General features: G+C 32.2%; 1 protein-coding gene across 1 annotated transcript in view; it reads right to left on the bottom strand.

Moving 5' to 3' along the window:
* LOC130891864 (probable G-protein coupled receptor 158) overlaps window positions 1-27,487 on the bottom strand; it is a 419,687-nt gene that overhangs the window by 16,246 nt on the left and 375,954 nt on the right. Inside the window, exon 10 of the mRNA XM_057796922.1 lies at window positions 315-420. Coding sequence (XP_057652905.1) covers window positions 315-420 — 106 coding nt within the window. The remainder of the gene's footprint in view (window positions 1-314; window positions 421-27,487) is intronic.

The raw sequence follows: 27,487 nt of genomic DNA, 5'->3' as shown, positions 1-27,487 counted from the left end.
TTACATTGATTTCATTTAGATTAGAACTCGTTTACAGTTATTTCAACTTGCCGTTAACTACTGGCTAAGACTATTTCACGACGTAAGCTTATAGTATTTTCATTTTCTTACGAATTATTTTGAAAAATATGTGATTAAAATAACGAGATTCTATTTTTCTGAATATTAGCATCAAGTAAACGTCCAAACTCAATGAAACTAATAATTCCCATCGACTGCTTAATTTACCTCACGATTATCAGCTCTTTATGAAAAACTAGTGTTAGTGCTTCATCAAGAGTGCAATTATAAGAAACCATAAAACTTCCACTTACCTTACTACCGAATATTAAGCACAGAAGAAGCGTCACAGTAAGCTGGGTATGACAGAAAAATATGATATACATCAAATCTGGATTAGCTGGTTTTTGTAAGAACAACCTGAAAAAAAATATGAGAATATTTACATTCAACAATTACTACTCACAATAAGTGTCAGTCATACATTAAATTCAAAAGAATGGATCCTAATGATCTCTATCATTTTTCCGAACATTCAATACCAATCAGAGCATATATAATATATATAACACATATTAATATTTGACATCCATCTGTGTCTGAATTCGAATGTTTTATATCCGATAATATAGCTTACTAATTTCATTTTTAGTTTTTTAGAAAATCGTTTTCTGTGATGATGATAAAAGTCTTAAAAACTTCCATTTACAGTTATTTGCACTAGTTAGTATGCAACAATGTTAATGGCAAGTTATAAGTATATCAACTAAGAGGATACAAAAATGAGATCTAAAAAAACCTTGAAACTTCTTCAAAATCTAATGAATGATCCCAAATATCGAATTTGGCTTTTTCCTGTTGTCTACGTTCCCTTATAGAAAATAAAAAAATGTAATAATAGCAATTTTATAACGGAAAACTATTCGAAAATGAAACCTGAAATATATTTTCAAATTTATATCTGATATTATATGCTATATGATTTAATGTACTTAAAAAATCTCGCCCCTATTTCGTTGCATGGCGTAAGGCTTTGCTGTTTAAGGTAATTATACGATTTATATAGGCGCTAATGTACTCAGACAAGCTTTAATATAACCGAGCATCCTCTGTATGTCTCCCTTTTTTCCGTCATGATTGCTGGAAGAATGTCTGTAAATTGCTTTCTCTCTTTCTTAAAATTATGAATAGCAGTCCACCTTTGTCTAGAAATAAACGGTATAAGTGCTCTAAAAGAAAACAACTGTTCATTGTAATAGCGCAGGATACTAAACAACATCAACCTGATGTAAATAATACCCGAAGGAGTAGATCAGAACGTATTCGCCATTAAAGAAACGAATCTACCGTGAGAATAGCTTTCTAGGTGACCACCAGTATCGTTCATCTTTTATGCAGTGGAACTGGAAAATGAATAATAATACCTGGAAAAATCCATCTAACATGTAATGGAGAATAGCACGACAACAAGACTGGTGGATTACTTCAACAGACAGACTCTTAAACATCAACGCCAAACTACGGTGGAGGAGAAATCATGCGAGTCAACAGAATGGGAAGGCTTAATAACAGAAGAGAAGCAAACATGCTAAAAGAACACGCTAGGATAACACCGATTAAACAGACGACAGGACTGGATCAGAACATACCAGGATTATGATGCTGAGGCAGGACAAAAGAGCCCACAACAGAAAAGAAGAAGCAGGAAGCTACAGAAGCTGTTGACCAGATATGTATAGTAACTTTTTCATGAAAACTCACAAAGTAAGTTTCATACATTTATTAATCAAAATGTCTTTTCATAATAGTGTTGTACACAATTGCAATTTTCGATCAAAATAATTGATTACAGTTGTTTCTTTATCTACGACCACAATTGAAATAAAGAATTTAAAAATACTTGAAATTACATATTATGCATACTTGTACGTCTAAAAGCATGCGAAAGGGAACCATGCTTTTTAATAGTATATTACGTAACGAGTTTGGAGTTGTGTACACTATTTTTTTTACGACCACGTAAAAAATTCCTCAAAAAACGTATTGCGTTGAAAAGCATTTCAGCACGTGTGCTGAAAAGATAAAAAAACTTTGTGGAGATGACAAAAACTAAAAGAATGATTATGACATATATTATAACTAAAGAACTAATAGACCAATAAATTTTTTGTAACTATATTAGATACCTAACAAGAACTAAATAATTATTAATGACTTTGTTTTACTTTTTTTCTGAGACGTAATAAAAGTCAAATGTAAAGTTGTTATTATAACAATTACTAAATTGCAGTGAATTTTGTAATGTTGCATTATTGGTGGTATCCCTAACATATGTGTTTATTGCCTAGTATGTCTTATTGCTGTATAGATGAAGTACACAAACCTGCATTGTTTTTGGGTTGTGCAGTGTCAGTAGGTTGTTCAGCATTTTGTTCAACACTATGTTGAATGTTTCTATTTGCAACTTCTTTGTTTAATGTGTTTGTGCTGCTAATAGCATTCATTATGTTATTAGCAATCATTAATCTATCAGTTACAGAGTCATCTATGTATTGCTCAGCCACGGTAGAGGATTTCCATCCTCCATGGTGTTTTAATGCAGCAAGATCTGCTCCTGCATCTACCTGCATCAAATTGTTGCTGAAGACCGCCTAAAGGTGTGGCCAGTATAATGTTCTGGTTTCGGAAGATTTAAAATCTTTGCCACTATCTTTGACACTCTGCATATTTTATTTATACCCACTACTTGCTGGGTGCATTTTTCATTTTTATAATTGAGAAAAAACCTTAGTTGAGTGGTTGGTGGCATATTTTTTAAATATATTATAAAACTGTTCAGTAATTGTGAATTTTCTGGACACCTGGTATGTTTTGCTATTTTTTAGTACATCGTACATGGTTTTAGGTAAAAATTAGTGTGCTATCATTGGAAGAAACGACTAAGACTTGTAAAATAAAATATACGCTGAATTTCTTGAAGGATGCGATAATCATAGTTTAAATACATCTTAATTAGGCAAAATTTGTAAATTATTCATTTTATAATTTTTGGTATTTAATTACGCCCTCTAGCGGCGGACCTACAACTCTGTAAATAATTTCCAGGTTTTTCTCGAGGTCACTTTTGTTATAAATTTGTTTTCTTGAAACTGTACTATAAACGGTTCCCGAGATATAGCCGAGAGTCATTCTTATTGGGACACCCGGTAAAATACATCCAATGAAATAATATTTCCCGCCACTATACGGACGGGTTAATTCACGATTATGTTCTGCATTACCTTTACACCCTAACACTATTAAACTAATTAGTGAATAAGTTCTTAAGCTAGTCAGTACATTTATATTATGAAATTAACACAATTCCAATTTTTTGTATTGTGTAAAAGTTCCTTCTAAATTTTATTATACTAAATCGATACTTTTATTTTCATTTACTTTATCACAAATAAGAAGGATCTGAGAGTTCTCTCGTTGGATATTTATTTCTACGCGGATGGTCCCAGAAGTACATGGCCCAACAGAGAATACAAAAATTTTGAAAAAAAAATATATTTATTTTTCAACGTAATCTTCTTTTAGCTCCATATACCTTTCTCAGCGATGGTCAATAAATGCGATATACTTTTTATAATAAGAATCGTCAAGCTCCTTCATTGTTGACATCCGAGGCATTTTCTCAAGTCTGGGTACAGAAAATGATCCGAGTGGGCTAAATCTGGTGAATAGGGTGCATGAGGTAACGATTCAATTTTTAATTAATTAATTTTGGCCTTTGTAATAGCGGACGTGTAAGCTGGTACATTGTCTTGATAGATTAACACTTTCTTACTAGCCAAAGGCGTCATTGACAGTTTTTCCTTTTTCAAGATAGTCAATGAGAATTATCCCCCGCGCATCCCAAAAAACCAATGGGATGACCTTTCCTGAAGATGGAACGGTCTTTGCTTCTTTGGAGCCGGTTCTCCCTTTTCCAGTCCATTGTTTTAATTATTTTTTTCTTTCGGGTGTGAAGTAATGTACCCACGTTTCATCCAAGGTTATGAAACGGCGCAAAAATTTGTGAAATATTGCCAAACACTCTATGGAAACATTTAGACGACGTTGTTTCTGTTCTATTAGCAAACGCGGCTCACAACTTTCGCACTGGTTTCTCATGCCCAAATTTCCAGTGAATATGCGATGCACCATACTTCTTGAAATGCCTACTATGTCTGCTAGCTCACTTACTTTCATTCGACGATCATCCAGTACTGCTTTGTGGATTTTCTTCAATATTTCTGGAGTCGTCACCACATTTGGTCGATCACTGCGATGCTGGTCTTCACAGATCGTACGGCTTCGTTTATACTCTGCTACCCAATATTTTTCTATTAATAACGAAGGAGCAGTCTCACCCAGAGTATGTTTACAAATTGACTGAAAACGTTCACTATTGATGGCTGACAAACAAATAATAAACAACGTGGCGTCTTCAAACTGATTGCTATATAGATTGCGTATTTTCTAATACAAAGGTATTTTTCCAGCAACTGCCGACATCTATAGGTCAGGCCAGGTACTTCTGGGACAATCCTCGTACTTGGTTTCTTCCTGTATTTCTTTAACTATTGGGAGAAAAAACAGAGGGTCAACAATGATGATTTTATATAAATTATTTACAAGTTGAAACTAAATCTATTAGCGTTAGAATAAGTGAAACATATATGCTGGAAGATTGTTATATGCAAAGCTTTGTCAATCACGAATTAAATAAAGAACACCGTTAAGACTAATCTCTGAGGAATTTCACTTCTTCTTGAGTTAGGCCGGAAGTGAAGGATCATAAATATTGGAGCTTCTTATTAACAAAGGATTATCATGGCAAACAGACCTCGTGCCCATGTTGAAACGAAAACTAAATTGTTAAAATGACAAAATGTTGAATTTATATATCAATCATGTAGCACCCTATATACTTTAAATTCAATTGATTGGAAATAATTGATTATGAATAAATTTTCTTTGTCTTAAATGTAATCCTAATTATTAAATCGAAATTAGAGTATTGTAATCCCCTTAAAAGGAGATTATAACTTTATGTTAATCAAGTTTTTAAGTAGGACCCGAGTGCGTGACCAACTGTTAAAATTTGATCTTAGAATACATTCACAGTCTACTCTCGGAAGCTACTTTGTAAATACAATAAATTTTGTAAATTAATATATTGGAAGGAATATACCGGGTGTTCCAAAAAGAATGGCTCTCGGTCATATCTCGGGAACCGTTTATAGTACAGCTTCGGGAAAAAAAAAATTATAACAAAAGTGACCTCGAGGAAAACCTGGAATTTATTTACAGAGTTGAAGGTTCCGTCAGAGGGCGTAATTAAATACGTAAAATTATAAAATGAATAATTTACAAATTTTACCTAATTAAGATGCATTTCAACCATGATTATCGTATTCCTCAAGAAATTTAGCGTATATTTGATCGTACAAGTTTTAGTCTATCTCTTGGGGGGGAAGCGGGAACTTTATTATGAAAAAACGCCTATAAGTCCATTTCTACTTAACCTATCTATGCAAACTTAGTCTTTTTGAAGAAAGCTTTTTTCTACCAATGTGAGAGTTATAATTTGATATGATAGGCGTTTACTTTGAATGAATGAGAAATGCAACTGTTGCGGCTAGGGTACATGCCATACAATATCCCTGGTGTATGAGTCGACGAAAAACTCTGCTACCAGGATGACGTCTTTGGGGATATTGTATGACATGTACCCTAGCCGCAACAGTTGCATTTCTCATTCATTCAAAGTAAACGCCTATCATATCAAATGCTTTTTCATTTGTAATAATTGGAACTATTATTAATAGAACAGGGAAAGACAATTTTGAGGAGTCAAAAAATGTTAAAATCCGTTTAGTCAAACCGTATGTTTAAAGGAAAATGCTTAAAATTTACACATTTCTTATGATATTTCAAAATACGAAAAAGATATCTACATGCGGTTTTCGCTATTCTGTTGCTTATTTGGTCTACTTTTATATCCCCTAATTAAAACTGCATGTTTCTACTCAAAATTTTTCAAGGATAGCTAGATTTTAAAAAAATAAATAAATAGCGCCCTCTAGCGTATACGTTACTCATTAGGTTGCTTCCAAATTATAACTCTTACATTGGTAGAAAGGAGTTCTCTTCAAAAAGACTAAGTTTGCATAGATAGGTTAAGAAGAACTGGACTTACAGGCGTTTTTACATAATAAAGTTCCCACTTCCCCCCACCTCTTATTTGAAGAGATAGACTAAAACTTGTAGAATAAAATATACGCTGAATTTCTTGAAGAATACGATTATCATAGTTTGAATGCATTTTAATTGGGCAAAATTTGTAAATTATTCATTTTATAATTTTTGGTATTTAATTACGCCCTCTGGCTGTGGACCTACAACTGTGTAAATAATTTCCAGGTTTTACCCGAAGCTATACTATAAACGGTTTCCGAGATATGGCCGAGAGCTATACTTATTGGAACACCCGGTATAATACACCTAACAAGATAATTGATGAGGTAGACGTCAGATGATGTTAACGAAACTATAAAGTATCGTTCTGTCATTTGTAGCATCTAATTTATAATTTCGTTTCATATTGTAAATTGCTTTTAAAAACATATTTCCTTAACAGTTTGTTCAATGAGCGCTGTTGTGAATGAACAAAAGTATAATTTAATATAATTTATTATAAATGTGCGAGATGTACGTTGTTACAGAAAAAATGCGAATGTGTCGAACAGCAGCAACCGACTCTTGTTACCGTGATACCTTCTGTTACTAATGCACTCTCTATCACTGCTGTAAATGAATCAATAGAGCCGCAACCTTCAATTGCATTAGTTGCTTCAATGTTTATCACGTACACGTGTTGCTTAAGCTTTTTCTGAATGACAGAGAAGATGTTCCAGATGTTAAAAAATTTGTAATCTGATTCGATTTGAAATTTTGGGAGTTGACGAAGAAATTATCAAGACGCTTGCAAAAAAGTTTGCACTGATCCTTTGTATGCCAAATTACCCAAAATTACTGGAAAGGATAATGTGAATGCAAACCCATATAAAAGAAGAACCTATCTTCGCTTAGAGCCAAAGAAGCACGAATAAGTACATGAATGGAGTGTGTAGCTTCATTAGATTTCTGATAGTCAATTAACATTACATCCTTCACAGGGAAAACTCATCATGATAAAACGACAGGACATTTCGCACTGTCTGTTTCCAGCCAAGTTCAGCATCCTTGTGCTATACCATATTCTTTATCCATCGGACCTTACTGCGATTTGTATCTATGTCCTAGAGTAATATAAATCTATATCCAAATTCTGCTGAAAAATCGGCTCCCAGCCCTGTTACAAACAATAGAAAGTTCGCATGGGATTTGTATGGATAGTTAATTATTAGCCACAACTTGGATATAATGCTAATTTGGTTTTTGAAAAACGTTTGTTTTGTCGAAGCATGATCTCCAAATGTCGTAAACTTTTTGATTCGTAACCCCGATCGTGTATATGTATGTATCGACTAGACAGGCGTTGGTTTCAAAGTCCAACATTTCACTTAATCAATTAATCATTAATTACCGGCTGTTGAAAACATTTTTATAATTGAATAATTTCTTGTATTTCTTGTTTCAATGATTAATTAATACTCAATATTCTGTCGGCCGTTGATAAATATTTTATCACTAACTTGAACCAATCATCTGGCTACGTGGCTGAAGCCCTCATCAGACTGAGTAATTTAACATCAAGATTGGTACAAGCATACACGGGATATAATTCAAGAAATATATTTGATGCAGAATTACATTCACTGTCATTTTGCAAATATGTAACATGAGTATCCGTTTATGCGCTTTCCGGTCTTTCAAAGCACTGTCTTTCAATAATTAAACCATTAAAACCCGCAGGTTATTATTGTTCTCAGAGTACAATTACTTTACTAAATACTCCTATAGAACTTTCATTCAATGCCTCGCATTTGTTTAGATATTGTGGAAGGTTTTGCTGCCAAACTGAATCGCAACGGAAGTGAAGAGTCGAACATCGAGAGGGTTCTAGAGATGGGTGAAAATGAAATAAATTGGGGATGTTCATCGAAGGATCAGTCAGTTATTTACGTATCGTTGCCAAATTTCAAATCAATGATTTCATCAGCAACAAAGTATAGTATCAGTGTAGTTATTAGCGTGAATAAAATAATCAACATTATCATAATATCTTTTACTATTTTCATATCTGTAACGTTCTAGTCTTGACATTGACAGCCACTGAGTCAGTACCAATTATAAAATATGCTTTCATCTGACCAATTCACCCTCCAAAAAGTAAAAATATGATAAATGATTAAAAAAATCCTGGAAATTAGTTCAAGAACAAATTTATGGATTATTCGGGATATAGTTTTGTTTCAGTGTACATCTTTCATGTTTTTATGGGAATAAACTGTATATTTGAAGCGTTCCCATTAAATAAAATAAAGTGCCAGAGTTCTACCATTACCTCATCTTTTACGTATATCCCTCGACTTGACGTCCAGCGATAAAGATCATAGAAAGTAACGAACGGATCAATGTCACCACAAATGTGTGGTTTCAGTAATCATCATTGAAGTTGGTGGAACGATATGGTTTTCCCGGAGATCGATTACAAGATAACGAGCTTCGAGGTGCTGGATAGAAGAGAAAAATATTTCATTTTCATTGTGAAACTAAATGGCGTGTAAATGTGTTTATAAATCTAATTCCATCCAGTATACGAGGGCTGAAACATATATTTTCATAGTAAAAAATGTGTACTATTCATACGAGGATGGCTCCAGAAGTATCTGGTCCAACAAAGAAAACACAAAAATTTTGGAAAAAAAATATATTTATTTTTAAACGTTAACTTCTTTCAGCTCCATATATTTTTCCCAGCGATGTTTAATAAGTTCGGAACCTTTTTTATAATAAGAATCGTCAACCTCCTCAAAATAGCCATTAAATACCGACATCACCTCTCTTTGTTGGAAAATCTTCGAACACCGAGCTAATTTTTCAAGTCTGAGAACAAAAAATAATAAAAATAATCTGAGGGTGGCTGTCGAATAGGGTGCATTAGTGCAATTCGAACATTAATTCATTAATTTGGACGATTGCAATAACGGATGTGTGAGGTGGTGCATTTTTTTGAGGAAACAACACTTTCTTCTTAACCAAACGCCGCCGTTTTTTCTTGATTTATTCGCTCAGACGTAGCAATAAGTTCGCATAATACTCGCCGTTAAGAGTTTTTCCTCTTTTAAGATAGTCAATGAAAATTATCCCAAAAAAAATGCACGATGACTTTGCCTGCAGATGGAACGGACTTTGTCTTCTTTGGAGCCGGTCCTTTCTTTTCAGTCCATTGTTTTGATTGTTACTTTGTTTCGGGTGTGATGTACCCACGTTTTATCCATGGTTATGGAACAGCGCAAAATTTGGCTTTTTTCTGTGAAAAATAGCCAAATATTCGATAGAAACAACTTGACGACGCTGTTTCTGTTGGTACCAGTACTACTTTGTGGATTTTCGTCAACATTTCTGGAATCGTCAACACATTTAATCGACCACTTCGACGCTGGTCTTTGTAAGTCGTACGGCTCATTTAAACTATTCTACCCAATATTTTACTATTAATAATGAAGAAGCAGTCTTGCCCAGAGTAGAATCTAGTTCAGCTTTCATATTAATTAGACGAAGTCCTTTCATATAAATTTTTTCCATGTTTACAATTTAACTGAAAACGGTCACAAACTAATATTCAACAACGTGGCATTTTTAAACTTGAAACATATGCCGCAAAAAATTGTATACTTTCTAATAAAATAATAGTTTTCAAGCAATCCCCACGATCCAATGTTGCATCCAGTTTAAAATGTACAACAGTAACACGCTGTGGATTCATTTGTTTTTCGACAATCACATGTAGGTTCTCAGAACTCTAAAAGCGGCATTTGTGGCGATTATCTAACTCATCAAGGTAAGAAATTCCTTCGTTGTTACGATGCCCAAAATCTATTCAACTTCAGTTGTTGTGTTAATTGAGTTGTGTAAGCATGGAGACGCAGATCTTTATTGAGTATACACAGCGTATACTCAATACTAAAACTTTTTAAAATTTAAAATTTTTGTCCACGAGAACGAATTGGATTGGTACAGTCATTCTCAAGCACCGCTTCGATATTTACATTTGAACGACTTGTTTTTGGACGACCAGTCTGATTGGTATGTTCAACGAATTCTGTTTCTCGAGGTTTTTATTTAATCTCTTCACAGTTGTCGAAGCTAGAGTTATTCCGACCATATTTTTTTGTGCTTTCAAAATTTTTGAAATATTGTTCAATGATGATTCTATCGGGTAATGTTCCATTTTCACTCACCCTAAACTTTCAGCTGTCGATTTGATTTTTTTAGGGTTGTCAACATATAAATGGCGGCGAACTAAGTCTTGTGCTAATTTTGGAACACCAAATTCAAGCAATAAAGACGACAAAAATTGTTCTCATTATAATTATGCGAATTTTGCTCTATGTTTTAAATTGATTTCTAGTTATTAAAATCAGTCGGAATTGAAGTCGTTATCTCACATAATTGACGTCAAAGTTAAAAGTTAAATGTTATAATAAAAATAAATTAAAGTACTTTGATTTCGGAATAGATAGCGCATTTAAGTTGTGTTTAATTATAAGCCTCTTCAACTCAATTTATCTTGTTTATATGAAACACTCAGCTGTTTCGTTCCAATGAGAATCAAGCGGACTTTAGAAAATTGACATTTAATGACATATCTACTTTGTTCCAGTATACAACAGGTAGTAGCAAAATAGTTTTTAGTTTAATATAGTGAGTTAATTGCAAACTAGAATATAAGAAACATGATCAGCGATCGTAGAACAAACTTTTTAATGAAATAAGAAACATGATCATGCTTTAGTATAATGGAGGATAAAATTGCATAGTCAATGTTCATAACATATTAAAAATGAATCTTATTCTATACAATTCATTATTTTTACTGTTTTAATAGAATCAAACTTTCCAGGTTGTTAAGAAGAGTTTACTTTCTAAAGTACCCAGCTCGATATCACTTCAATCTGTGCGAAATAACTCTAGTATGTTTTTTGTACTTCAGTGACATAATTAATGGATTCAACGACTTTTATACTCAACCACTGAAAAAAATATCGTTTCCGTTTTAGAGGTGCTTGATTCTATACTGTGTTACTACTCAATGTGAAAGAAAACCCTCGCAAGTGGCTTCTAGTATATATTTCAGTTTCAGTCCAATTTTTAGTTTCCTTTTCATTTCCTTTCATACATTCCACTAAATGTAACATGGATGTCATATAATATCAATTCACAAAGAGTTCTGGAAAATGTGAGGCGCATTTATATGAAAAAAAAAAATATTCGTAAAAAAGTCCTCCGCAATTTTATTTGTGAAGCTTCACATTAATTAGAGTTAATATGTAAAAATGTAGTTACGGACTGTAGATATATGAAATTATATCCTTTAATAAACTCAAAAACTCAATAAAATACACACACATTTTAAAATATAATTTTGTTAATCACTTCAATTGCTTCGAATTTCAATATTTAAAAATATGGTTTGCCGTACTTCGAAGAATTCGCAACCTCAAGAAGAGAGGTGTAACCTGCTGACCGGTTACGATGTTGTTGCTTTTTACTATCGTTCGGACTCTCTAATCCAGTGTTTTCCATCGTAGGTCCCACGTCCCACAAGGGACTAGAGAGGAGGGACTTGCTTTCGCTCCGCAATATTTTGGTACCAAACTCAATTATTAGGTATAATTTGACTTGACGAGTCCAAAATATCATCTGGGGAATTTGACGTCGTAAAGTAAATCTCGCTAAACAACCTGAATGACTCAACGCAACTTCGGTAGTGTTTCATAGCATTCAGTTTTTTTTAATTTGAAATAAGTGTCTATACAATTATTGTAGAAGCTCGTTGATTAAATAAATACGAGGGCTGCTACTTAAGTTTTGAGATACAGCAACCCTGATGTGAATATGTCAAATTGGACATTCCCATCATGAAAGTTCGACATTTTTAATAGTGAACGTACTGAGAACGTGTACAAATACTATTTGAGTTGTTTACAGATACTTGAAACAATCATCTTGGTCAAAAAAATGGAATTAAATCGCCAATATTTTCGTGTGATGATTTTCTATGACTTTCGATGGAGATTAAATCGAATTCTATTGTGGTCGCTATAAGATGAATTTTGTGAAGGTCGTCCAAAATGGATTGTTGTGCCAGAAAACATCGATGCTGTGCGTAAAGTGATATTGCAAGATCGTCATGTAACATACCGTGAAGTTAAGGCGTACTTGGGTATTATTAGTTCCACTCGCATACATTCTCTATTGCATGAACATTTGGCCGTCAAAAAGATTTGCACAAAGAAGCTCGTGTCGATTGGTGAAATGCTAAAAAAAATCAAGCGCGAAGATTCAAAAGACATCCATAGAATCATGACAGGCGACGAATCATTCATCTATGCATATAAACCCGACACTAAACAATAATCGACAGACAAATACGTTTTTGAACAGTCGAAACTTCGAGTTGATAGATCATCCTTCGTGTATGGCATCCAATGAATCCTTTTTATTCCTACAGAAATAAATTGCGAGGTCAACGTTTTTTTACACTCTAATAAGCGGTTGATACATTCTCTTCACATGTTTTGGAGGTACCTTAATCGAAATGGAAAAAGTGCTTCGACAATTTGTTCAAACGCATGTGAAGTGATCTTAATGGAGTATATTTTAAAAACCAATAAAATGATATCCAATTATAATTATTTGTTTTTATTTATCTATCTCAAAACTTAAGTAGCAGCCCTCGTATATACATTGTATTGATAGAATTGGTAAAAATGGAAAGTATTCGATTTTATTTACTTTAATCCTAGAAGCATTATTTCCCAGAAAATTTTTTAGCAGGAGAATTATATTATTTTGCTGTGGTGGTATATTGAAAGGGTTTTTATAGTGATTTCTTCCTAAAACCTATCAATTAAATTTTTAAATTGACAATCAGTTTTCTAATATTGAAATGTTACATAGAGGGCATACTAATTTTAGAAAAGCTAAGGGGGGTATTGTACAAAAAAGCTTGGAAAACACTGCTCTAAATCGAACTGAGGACAATATCAGCTGTTGTTTGGTCTATGGAATTGGAACAACATTCTTGAATACTGTTTCCTTTAGCTTAATTCATAGCTGTCAGTTAGTGATATAAATTTAAATAGTTGAATATTTGTATTTCTTAACAAATTTAGTTCTACATAATCTGAAATTTGATTAATGTTCATGTTGATTTAATATCCTGCACAATTTCATCACTATACAAGAAAAAAATTTGATATTACCGCATTTATTCCACGTGGAATAACTGCATAATGGTGTTCAACCTACAGATATACTATTTCACAGCTACGATGAGGAATAGTTTAATTATTATGTAACAAATGTCGCAACGTCCTGAATATATTATAGCTGAAAGGGAAAGATTTATTTAATGATGACGAATAGTGCCTTAAAAGAGTTAAATTATGAGAATATGAATTCCATACTTGTCTATTGGTCATGAGATTGAGAAAAATGTAAGTTGACACAATTATCACAATTTGTTGGCGGGGGTAATGGCGGTCACTTAACGAAATTTGGGCATAAAAGTCAAAATATAAAACATACATTTATTTTGATGGAAGCAAAATGAAACATACATGTTACTCCAAGTCGTAAAATATAAACGAAACTGAAATTCTAACATTTTTTGGTATTGTAACATGCGGGTATTACCGGTCATAGCATGGGTAATACCGGTCATAGCATGGGTAATACCGGTCATAGCATGGGTAATACCGGTCAAATACAAAAATCACATATATATCCGGTGGGGTAGTCCTTTGCAAAACATAGGGAGTGTGCCCATTGTCCACATATGTCACACCTGTACCACATCTCATTATTTGCCCTATATTCACCAAAAATCACACATAAGGCGAAATCTGTCTCATTATTCTCATTGTCACTACAGATATCGTCCATTTCAATATCAGAGTCAGATGATGTTGCATCGGTTCTTTTTTTGATTTTCTTTTCAGTTTTAAATTTATTTTCTTCTTTTCTTTTCGGTATTGACGCGCTTCTTCGATTTGTTGGCGCTGGTTCTGTTGGCTCTCTTAGGTGAATTTAGTAATTTTCTCTTGGCTTCGTCAAGATCTTTTTTTATTTGTTCCATCCTTGGTCTTCTCCAGTTTTGCTTTTTTCTTCTCTACCTTTTCTTCAATAAGTTTTTCAGTGGTGTAGATGTTAAAATATTCGAATGCTGTTTAGGTGTCCTGTTCGGTTTTGTCACTTTGATATTTTTCTTTGGAAGGAGGTCTTCAACACTGCAATTGAGAGAATGTGCTGGTTTTGAAGTCGAAGCAATTGCAGCATCTTTAGGTTCCGAAGAGCAGCATTGCATTGTAAAAGTTCTTGGGTAGATTTTGGAATTCCTTCGGATAAAATATCTTTTTTAATCGCAGTGTCACCTCCATCATCAAAGACTGCTATTTCTTCTGGGTCATTTAAAACACTAGTCACCAAAAAATCATCATCTTTGAGGACAGACGTCTTCAGGGTCAATTGGGTAAATACCTGTTGCTGAAAGCCTGACTCTCCTTCACCCACTGATGCAATCAAAGCAAAACCTTTTCGAAACAGTGACGCAACTTCGTATGGAGCTTTTTTTTTCTCCTGCATGGGATATTATGTGATGATTGCACTCATTTCTATAAGATGATTAAGGGATCCATAGAATGCAACGTCCAAGGTCTGAGTCGTATGCGAGGAGACATGACTGCTATGGTTGTCTAATATCAATAATACTTTCTCGTTTTCTGATGGTTTTGCATGGATGACAAAGTGCTAAAGCCATTTGACGAATAAATCCTCTGTTACCAACCATTTTTGGAACATTCATATTTTGCTCCAATAGGACCATTTTTCTCCAACAGAAATGAATGACGTTGACTAGAGAAAATAAATATTGTATAAAACCCCCAATGGCACTCATTGCACAAACAACTGTGATGTTGCGGCCCCTTTCCCAGCTTGTCAACGAGCCAACCCTTGTCTGACCTTTTGCCACCAAAACTTTCCCTGATTCCTCCACTGTGGAAATTCCAGTTTGTCAAAATTGTAGATTTTTCTGGGAGAAAAGTTGTGTTTTTCCATAACCTGCTGTAAGAGTTCGAAGAAATGATCGACTTTTTATTGAAGGCTGTGGCCCTATTTAAATTGGATTCTTCTGCTTTTCTTACGGCAATTTTATTCCCCGCTACAAGCCAGTCTCGTCCTCCCATTTTTATTTCGTCGTTAAAATTATGTTTTATGCCATTTTTTGGCAAACTGAAATGCAGTGCGTCTGACTTCTTTATCTGTACATCCATAAAATATAGATGCTAGATATTTTATCTGGTTCGATATTTCCACTTCCTGGTCCCCAGTGAAAACAATTTTTCTACCCAAAATGGGAGTGACAAATTTTCCTTTCTGAATCCTTTCTTGTGAGGTTGAAAACAGAATTCTACATTTTTAAGCGGCAGATCGCATAGAAATACTCTGCTAATATAATCGTTTGGCGGCATTCAGGTTTTCAACTGACCACTTTGCTCTATTGGCTACTCTAATACGTGGGTTTGGCATCTGCGATAAAGAAAAAAACTAAAATAAAAATCCATTTTTGTTCATGAGGGTAATGCCGATCGAGTGATCGGCATTGCTCTCATATGAAATCATAAATCCAAAAATAATTTAGGTCCTAAAATTTCCATAAATCACTAGTTGCAATATATAAAACTAATCTATGATGTACCATTCAACTTACAAACTACACATATTCTTAAAAAATTATAAATATAACTACTTACTGCTTATTTTCAATGATGACGAAATTAGAAGAAACAAAAGAAAAACAAATGAATCAGTCACACTCTCGATGCTGCGGTTTTAAAAGCAGTCGTTTGTACCAAACGGTGTTGCTGGATCTATTTTTCTTAAATAAATATAGGGATGGCCGGTATTGCCCACTAACCACTATTACCCCATTTTACCTTACCTAATAAACCGGCGACTTTCACGAGGATACGAACGCTGATAGTTTTAACTATCATTTAAGTCCGATATCCGACCATGCAACGTTTATAAATATAGTCACCTAAGCCAACCTATTCTCAATTTAAATCATCGAAGAGTTCAATGCAACAATGGCTACGTGAAAAGATGATTGAATACAATGATACTGCTGTAAAGCGAGATTTACATTGAGTAAGTAATTGACTCCCAAATTCTATTAAGTCAATACTGACCCAAAATTTAGACTGATCTGCTTGGGTATGATAGGGGTAACGTCATAACGTCTAAGGCTACCACAGCCTTAGAGGCGCTGCTAAATCTGCATCCTCTGCGGCACAAGAAAAGTGTCAATTAGAAGCGGTCACAGGTTGATCGAGTAAAACAAAGTGAAGCTAGAAGATTTGAAAAGTCACCTAACGATTCTAGAAATGAGAAGCTAGGAAGCAGTGACAAGCCAATGGGCCAATTGCATTGAATCATGAGCACACACACTCCATTCGAAGGGGTGATCAATCACCGTCAATCATACGTCAGGAAATATCTTTCTTCAAGTTGCATGTTCCTGGTATACAGATGATTCGAGGCTAGTACACACAAAATCTGTTTACAGTTAAAAAGTATCTCTAATGTGGGTACTAGGTCATCAGGTTATACCAGGCAATTAGGAAGAAGGCAGTCTTGATGCACCGATACTATATTTTGAACCAAAGCCCTATTGGGGGTTCACATCATATAAACGAACTGAATGGATAGCGAAAGAATTAGACGGAGTCTTACTGGACAAATACTCCAGATCTGAGACAATCCAAAGAATTGATAATCATTTCAGTCTAAAGAAATTCTCGTGAAGTTCAGAAACAACATCAAGTTAATGATAGGTCTTATGACAGGTCGCTGCTACGTTAAATACCAAATAAAAACGATAGATATGGCATATGATAACAATTGCGAGCAAGTTATAGATATAACAGAGCATCTCCTCGTAATAACGAAAAAAATGACTTATTGAAAGAATTTATTAAACAATAGAAATATCCCTTGTTCATTGTCTATCAATTTTTTGTCGAAAGTTTATATCTTTTTTTCTAAAGTTTCTAGCCCCTTTTTATATATAAGATTAGAACAATTTTGAGAAGCTTATTTTTGTAAATTCTGTCGATGTGACAAATTCATTTTCATTTTCAGGACAGACTCCAAAAACGTATCTACAATGTTATCATATTACTACGACTGTTGTATGGCCAGTTATCGGCGTAAACACTGTCCTAAACTTTACGAAATTTCGGACACAGTTACTTATCGTAGCAATTTAATGTACCTTTTGCAATTGAAGATGTTAAGTGTTTGCTATGTATTTCAATAGGTGAAGTTACCCCATTAGTATGGAAAAAAGTTGAAAATCTGGTTCCAAAAGAGGAAAGCTGCATGTGGAAATTAGATATAGTTATTGAAAGAGTCGTTATTCGTGTTTGGGTCGACATTAACAGCAAACAAAGCACAACATTTTATATAATAGTTATATTAAGTATATTACACCGATTATGTAGCTGACTGAATTAATGTTTAAGTTTATTGGAATATACTTTATCCTATTTTTTTTTCAATCTTATTTTATTTAGCTATCGCACAAACGCATTTTGACTGGACTTCTCTTTCACTTTTATTCAGTTGAAAAAAGATATCCAATTACGTTATCGATTTTGGAAATACAGAGTGTGAATTGGAGGTTGGGATGAATGTAATTGTAAAGGATTATAAATTATGCATTTCAAGGTATCTTATGAATGAATGGAATTCTTAGATTTTTATCACTCGGATCGAAAATCACGCCAAATAAGATTTATTGTCTGCGGATTTGTCAATGATAATATGCGTATGATAATTATCCTATGTCACAAAAATATCATTAATGAAGCTATACAACTATCAGATACTGAATTCATTCATTTGCTTAGCTATTCAAAAAACAAAAGCTGCAATGAAAGAAAACAAATATCCCGAAAATATGATATATAACATATTCAAGAAAAGGATAAAAAGATACTATAATCGATTAAAAAGCAGAACAAAAATAAATCATCAGAGCATGAAACATTTTTCCATATGTACAATAACAACTATCGAATTATTTAAATGATATAATATTATAAAGAACATAATCGAAATATTTCTCTAAACTGAAAACAGAATAAATAATATTATATATCAAGTTCCTTATATTAATTGTGACGCTATTTACATAGGTCAGACATCTCAGTATTAAGCAAATACAGGATGTTACACGATACAAGAAATTTGTAAGTGAAAATGATGCTGTGACATACAAAACATACGATCCCTCGTTTCTGAGTTATAGTCCATTGAAGTTTCGAAATAAGAACTTATATTGAAATATATTTTCTAAATTATACATTCGATCATTATTAAATTTTATTGGATAATTACGTATGTCGATGTAATAGACAACCAGTACAATCTAAAGAGAGTAAAAATGAATTTTCCAATCGATTTTTCAACAAAAATGTACTCTTTGTTTAACTCGATAAAATTTATGGTTTAGGAGATATGTAGATTTTTAGATCGTTTCTTATGCCGATGAAATCGTTTGCCATAAAGAGACAATCTGAAGAAAATTATTATAAATTGTAATTATTTATTAAAAATACTGAAAGGTACTGAAACATAATCAAACATTTCTAATTGAACTTCATAATGACGACCATCGTGTTACTTACATAAGGAAAAAATTTAAATGTAGAAAAATTTAGTTGGTTAGTCTACAACTTGAAATAAAAAGGGATGTGAAAGGAGTAAAGAAGTAACTCCTGGGAAATCCTATGAATAGTTCTCGTTGATGCGTTAAATTGTAGTGACATATTGCGTACGCTAGTGGTGGGACCCTTCTTAAAATATCATTTTATAAAGAATAATGAAATTAGTTTGCTGAATTTATGTGGACAAACCTGGTTTCCGTAGGCTGCGATCAACCTGAAAGTATTATCAATAAATAATCAATCACAATTTATGATAATATCCTCAGAATGTCTATTTATTGTGAACGGTTTCCATATCCATATCTACATATCTTCTAAACGATACATTTTATCGAGTTAAACAAAGATTACCTTTTTGTTAAAAAATCGATTGAAAAATTGATTTTTACTATCTTTAAATTGTACAAGTTGTCCCTGTAACAGTGATGGATTGTTAACTATTGGACACCAAATACATTACATAGACGTACTTAATCATACATTAAAATTTCATACTGTTCGAATCTATAATTTAGAAAATATACTCAAATATACTAAATACTAAGGTTCAATAGCTGTATTAATTAACCATGATACATCAAGAAAATATTCAATTATAAAAATTCAATTTTTATAAATTGTTAAGATAAAAATGATATAAAAAACAATTACGAATAATTTAATTTATGATGCTGCATACTTATTAAATTTAAAAACTACGAAAAAATTAGTTTTTCTTCTTAATATAGATTTGTATTTTGATATTTATGTTATTATATTGATTAATATAATTATGTAAGTTATCGATATCAACTGATATTTTGATAAAGACCGAAATAGGTCGAAACGTTAATTTTTTACGTGTTTTCTGAAAATCTAATTTTCAGAGATCTAAAATGAAAACTAATTAGCAACAAAAACATATAAAAATATATAAGAAAAAAACTAAGTATATATATAATTATCCCATTGATATTTTTGTGTAAAAAATTATATATTGATGGACGGCAAACATTAGAAAACAAGCCTTATTAGGAACTTAAAAAAGTGGTGGAAATACATCAGGATAAAAAAGTAGAGAGGCACAGGTAGACACATAATGTATGTAGTGCTTTGATTTTATTTCGATAGTATCGGCATGCCGCGATGAATTGCAAGATTCTTTTTTAAAAAGTGTTGCCACCATTTTCGTTGTCATTCAGTCAGTTGCGTTCTTCATGGTTTCAAGGACAAACACCAATTAACACTCAAGCCGCCAATAAAAATTTTCATCAAATACATCAAACATTTATTCCTTAAAATTTGTTTATCAAACAAAAAATTGACTTAACAGGGTTCAAATTATTCACATATAAATGACGAAGATGATAAATATTTTTAATCCAAATGGTAAGTACGGTAAGTTATTCTTGTGCCTTAACGTACGTTACCAAAAGATATTTATATTCATTTTATTTGAAGTCATTTGAATTATCATTTAAGAGTGAATTCTCGCTATTTTCAAGATATAATGTATTGAAAATATTTTACTAATGACATTTACTAAGAAGAGCGTGCGCTACTGCTGTTATCGCTGGATTATTTAAAAGATGGCTCATTAATTTTGTTATCTGCTGTATCCATTTCAGTGAAAATCGAATTTATAGAACAGATTTCCTATAATATTGAAATCACGACATGATACCGAAAAATATTCGGCAGGCTTATTCAATAATCTTATATAAAATAAGGTTTTTGAAAAGTGAAAACTAAAATATTAAGATTATAGTGAAAAATTCTGAATAAACTTTTTTATTGAGTGCTTTTAAGATTCCTGTAAACAAGAGACACGATCATTTTACATTGTTTGCTTAAATTAAACGTTGCCAAATTTGAATATCTTAAAATGTGAATAAACAACCTTAAAGGGGCAAAATCCCGGAAATTTTATTCATGAAAGTGGCACTGCATCTCTAGTTTTACTGTTTGACTTTAAAGTGTGTTTGTATTGTTTGGTGGGTTATACGTAAACGAATACGAATTAAAAGGAAACTGAACTATATAAAATGAATCTCTTTGAAATATGTCCATCGGTTTTTCATGCTTTTCATCGATTATTTTTTCAATTCAATTGGTTGTACAGTCACTTTCAAAGCTAAAAAAAATTGTCGATTATTGGAAAATAAATTGCTTGTTTTCATTAATGGATATTAGTGAGGAAACTTCGATTGATTATATTTATAATTCGCGAAGCAAGGTTGCTCAAATCTTTGATGATCAAACAGAAAATACAAATTTTATCCGAGAATGAACTAAACCATATTCAGAATATCCAATTGATACACTTATCAGAGGATCTTTTTAGTTTACGTTTTGATTTGCTGAGAAACTATCTATAAAGATGTATGTGCTTTTGTGGATAAAATCATTTTGATTTAAGTCTTAGTTTATATGATGACTTTAGATCATCTGCTGGATGTCTGGAGTATAAGAGTTTGATGATATGGAAAATATTTGAAGTCATATTGAATAGACAACAACAAAATGGTAAGTACTTTGTGATGTAATAGGTTGGGGGTTATGACATAAACTTTTTTTCTATCTTTCATTTTTCGTTAGATCTTTCATTCCTTTCTATTTTAGCCCCTCTATATCCGCTGCTCCTTCATCATTTTTAGTTAATGTTTTTTTGGTCTTTCAATAAATTCAAGCACCCGGCTTATGTGTTCAAACCAGTTCAGTGGTGCTTCATATATCTTATCTTTGACTTGTTTTATCTTTAGTATTTTTCTATATGTTTCATTTCTTAGTCTATCTTTCATCTGTTTTTTTTTCTAGGAAACTCATTTCCATCGCATTTACACAGTCTACTTAATTTTGAATCAATTTCCATATTTTACAGCTGTGAAACATGGTACTAGGCCTCACATTTTTCCCACATTTTCAATTTTCATGTTTTTGGGTACTTATTTTTCCCAAAGGATGGTGCGTCCAGTGCATTAAATAAATTAGCAGCTTCTTTCATTTTCTTGCCCTAGTCTGTCATTACTTTCTACTATAGCAATTATAAATTTTTATCTTTTTTTTAGGCATATTGATAAGATAAGAGTGGAAAAAAAGCAAATAGATTGATAATATTAAAAAGTCACTTTGAAACTCCTAAATAGACTTGTCAAGATTTTTTTGGTGTTTTTAAAAACGGTCAAAAAAATTTCTAGGTCTTTCAATTTCATATAGAAATTGTTGTGAGAGGTTTTTCACAATAACTGATATTGATAGAGTAGCTAGAGCTTAGGGGATGACAATTAGAGCTTTAAAAAGATTGTGATTTTCCAAAACAAAAAAATTATACCAGAGATTATTTCACTATTATCTGAATTATACAATAAAATGCGTAGTGGCATTAAAAAACCATTTTCTTCTCTTACAATTTTTTTTAAATTCAAAAAACACTTTTTAATTTTTTCACCTCTATCTGAGTGACGGTTCTAAAAAATTCTTGATGGCTCTATTTATAACATTGCAAAATAGGTTATGTTAAAAATTTATACTCATTTTCTTGGACTATAATCGTTGACGAAAATTTTAGGATGTATAAGCAGTTCAAATATATTACGCAGTGATTCAAATGATTTTATGTCAATGGTCATTAAACTGCTATAAATTTGCGCATATTTAGAAGCAAAATATTGTCCGATTCATTGATTATTCGACTATTAACTCGATTTATGCATGCAGGCGTACATTTTATATACTTTTAAGCCCATATTGCATCGAAAGTTCTCAAAATACTTCATTTAATGTTTCAATTTCAATGTTTTATTTTATTTTCAAAGCTGGTATGAGCTTTTTCAACTGGGAACTTATAATGCGCTTCTAAAAATGATTACCACTATTAAATTACTGCTTTAAACTGTGCAGGTTTGGAATAATGGGAAAAAATTGTGGGTATTGTTAGTAAACTTTTATTCATTTTTATCTATTGTTTCACTGCATAGATTTCCGAGAAAGATAACATATAGGGGCAAGAAATGAATTACTTATTTATGTATGTATGCACTTGAACATTAGATAATCGCATGCCTCTGTTAAGTCCAAGAAAAAAGTAACAATAATCTTCTCAAATCAATAAAAAAAATATGATTTCTACTTAAATAGTGAATACAGCTTTTCCCTAACTCCTTTTGTTTATGGCTGCATTGCATCAGGTCGCTATCCCTATCATCTGTAAGTCTTCTTTACATGCATCTAGCCATTTTCTAGGTGCACACCCTTTGCTTCTTTCCGGACCTTCTCCACTTTTTAAGGCTCTTGCACCCACCAGTTTTTTTCCATTCTGGAAATATGCCTTAACCAACGCAGTCTTTTTGCACTTACTATATAGCCAATCTCTGCCTGACCATATAACTTTTCATTCTCTATATTCGTTCTCTATTCTCCATTCACCTTGTTCCACTCATATCCGTCCAAAAATGTTTCTTAACCCTTTTTCTTATTCATGACCCAGCATTCATTATCATATAACACCGTAGGTTGTATAACTGTCCTGTAAATTCTTAGCTTCGCTACCTTTGAGATATCTTTGATCCTTAATAGGTACCCTAGAGCACCAACGTTTTATTGCTTCCTGCTAATCTTTTGTCAATTTCTATAATTTCATCTCCTTTACTTGTTACCGTCACTCCCAGGTATTCAAACTCTTGTATTCTATCGAAACGGAGTTACTTGTTTTGCTGAGTTATGATTTTTAATTGTGAAATAAGAAGAAATGATTTTCATAGGTTATACTAGTACTATACTACAAGTATGATTTTGCGATCATGAAAAGAATTCGTATATGAACTTCACAAAAAGATGTCTTAGTCTAAAAAGTATAAATCAAGGCATGCTCTTGAGTTTCACAGGGCTTACTGGAACTAAACTAAAATCATAAACACAATTCATAGAATAATGAACAAATCAGACGGTACTTTAACTTGTTGCACTCATCGACAAAATATAAACATGCGCTCGTAGAAAGTAAACAAATAACGGGCACTATTATTTTTGCTTTGAAAAACACCGTTACGACCTACGATTGAAAATGTGGAAGAGAAATTTGTTATAGTTTATTATTTTGAAATTCAATGAATAGATTATGGGGTAATGCAGTTTAAAACTTCAGAAGTTAGTTATAAATCAGATTTGAACTGTTGAGAACAATAATAAACAATGAAAAACTTTTGAATCACTAATTGACGATGGTGAAAAATGACTTGAATTCCTAATTACCCTCCATCCGATAATAAGCTTAGAAACGTTCGACATATCCATGAAAGTATCACCAATCTTTGTACCAGTAGGTGGCGAACACGATTGAATCGAATAAATTAAAAATCATTAAACACCAAGTGAAACTATGAACTGATACAAGTGTTGATATCCCAACGTTGTTGTACACGCCACGAATAATTTGTATGAAATATCAAGCATTCGAATGAAAACCATCCACTATATAAGAATATGGAACTTTTAGAAAAAGTTATATTAACGAGGTTTTTATGTACTCGTTATAAGTTTTTCGCCCTTCTCCCAATCGCTAAGATTTAACGTTGAAGACTTGATTGCGAAACCTAATTGACAACACATCTATGGTTCGCATTTGTTCCCATAGTTACTGGCCTACCATAACTTCTCTTCCATGGAAGTATTGAAGGAAAGAATAGGCATTTGTATCGTAAAGAGAAGCTTGAATTATGGTTAACTTATGGTAATAAAATGCTGAATCTTTTCTTATATATGTTCATTATTTTTAAAATTAAAGTTACTGAATGGTATGGGCCGTACTCGTTCTAATCCTCGAAAGTTTAAATTATTTCATGCAAATAACATAAAATTCATGCTTGATAACTTGTGTTATGCTTGCAAGAATTGCTATAATGAAAATGTTATTATTATATTAAAAAAAAAATATCTAAGTTAAAGTTAAGGTGAGTATATTTGCCACATGTTTCTATAAATAGAAATATGGCGTTCTTTAGACCATGGGCGAATGAAGACAATGAAATTGCACAGTGTAGTGAGAATAATGACAATTTAATAATAAAGATATAAATATACAAACACAGCAAGTTATTTTAAATATATTCGAATGTTTAAAAAAGGAAAATATTCAGTAATCTGATATTGAAATTATAATAAGAATTGCTGAATTAACTAGAGTAAATAAATTTTCCATTTATCGAGTAGTCATGAAATGGGTGCTGTGGATCATTCACAGAACCGAAAAACATGTAAAGAAAAACTGAAATCAGTTGACAAAGCTACTCAAGATTTTATACGTAGGACAATTTATAGTTTATATAAGGAGAACAGGGTTGAGACATTAGAAGTAATACTAGTTTAGAAACATTTCGTCAAATTTTGTCAGTATGTGGTTTTAAGCACAAAAAATTGAATAAATGGATGGCAATAACCGATTCGTCGAGGGTAGTCAAGATAGTATAATAATTATTTTTTTCTAAGGTTCAAGTAGGACTACAATTAAGTTCATCTGTCTAAATAACGGTGTATAATGATTCGATTGCCTTTTAACGAATACTTTCTCGCATAAGACATACATATTTTTAAAAGTATTTATAAAAATATATAATTTTTTAAAATGAGGTATCTACGTCTATGGTAGATCAAACAAAATGTCGACAAGGGTTTTTATAATCTGCAAGTGATATTGGAAGAATTATATCATTTTCGTACAAACAAAAAACAAACGTTTTTTAGATCCCCAACATATAACATTCTTCGCACTAAATATGGTATATTGTACAATATAAATAAAGTTAGTTGTTATTCAAAAATGTAATCAATACCGAAGCTCTAGTAAATAGACAACTATTTCATTATAGTGGAGTGAACTATTAGTCATGAATAAAATTGTCATAAAAAACGTCCCAATCTATAACCATAAAGTGGCATTATCATCTTCAAAATAACACTGCTTTTTTACTTAATGAAAAATCTCACACTGCTGCCGGTCATTAATTATCTTTTGTCGGCCAAGAAATACATCATTCGTGAATCTATAGAAAAATGGGATTGGAGGACTAAGAAATATTAGGAATGATCCACGGGAAATTGCTAGTTCAAGGAGAACAGCAGGAATTAACTGACAACCATAACAGGACAACCAATAAATGCTATTATAGAATTTCATTCAACAAATTATTGAGATAAAACTCAAATTGTTTCTTGAACTTTTAGAATGTATATATGAACTTCTAATAATCACATACAGGGAGTGAATTTGAAAATGCACCAACCTCTATTGAAAATTTAATCTTAAATTGAAAGGGGGGTTTACAGATACAGATAGATAATCACTTTAAAATAATATGTAAAATTTTGATATTTCGACCTACTTCGGTCTTTATCAAAATATGACTCAAGATTAACAATTTGTATGATGTATAATAATGAATAGATCGCCTAAAACATTAATATCAATATTAAAATCTATTTTAACGACAAATAATAATTTCTCCTTAATTGCTATATTTCCGAAATATATAGCAACTATCAATTATATATTTCGTATATGTTTTAAATTTATAAAATAGGACCATAAATTTCATTCAAACTGTTAATTTTTTGAATTTAAAATTGATTTTTATTTTGATATTTTTGATAAAGACTGAAATAGGTCGTAACGTTAATTTTTACCTGTTTTTTAAACTACACAAAATCAAAACGATTTATTAAGAGAAAAAAGGAAATTTGCAACATGATTTCATGAAATGAAAACTGAATTCAGATTTTAGGTAATAAGAGGATTAATTAAAAGAAACTTATATCAAGGAAACAGAATAACAACATAAAAAAACAGCTGCCCTGTATTAGATTCTAAAAATATTGATGATCTCATTATCAATAACAGGAAGAAACCTCCAAATAGAGTTTTTTCGAATTTGAGAGCAGTGTCTATCACTGTTTACAAAATTTACTTAATAAGGTGAGTTTTATGCTTAATTGCATAATACTTGGTACACAAAACATCCTCGCAATTTCACATGATTCGCCTAAAAAGTAATTGAACGACCTCTCAAGCTCCTCTTTCTATGGGGAATGAGTCTGCCCCCGCTATTATTTATAAATTGATATGTAACACACTCAATAAGTCATGTAACTAACTAAAAATACAGTTTTTTGGCAAAAATGGATTTTATTCATTAATATAATATCTTTCAAGGGCAATACAATCATTCCAACGCTTCTGTAACTTCTCGATGCCGTGCTTGTAGAAGGATTTGTCTTTTGTCTCAAAATATCCTTGTTTCAGCAATTGCTTTTTCATTTGAGCTGAATTTCTTACCGGCGAGCATTTTTTTTTAGTTAACGAATAACCTGTAGTCACTGGGGGACAGATCTGGACTATACGGTGGATGTGGAAGTGTAATTAGTTCAATTTAGCCTTCGTTGCATCGAATTGTGAATCGGTGCATTGTCTTGGTGAAACAGTGATTTTTTCTTTGACATATGAGGCCGTTCTTCTGTGATTT

The sequence above is a fragment of the Diorhabda carinulata genome, chromosome 1 (genome assembly GCF_026250575.1).
Source record: "Diorhabda carinulata isolate Delta chromosome 1, icDioCari1.1, whole genome shotgun sequence".
NCBI classification, from domain to species: Eukaryota; Metazoa; Arthropoda; class Insecta; order Coleoptera; family Chrysomelidae; genus Diorhabda; species Diorhabda carinulata.
Note: the sequence above shows the minus strand (reverse complement) of the source record. Positions and strands in the feature narration are given on the sequence as shown.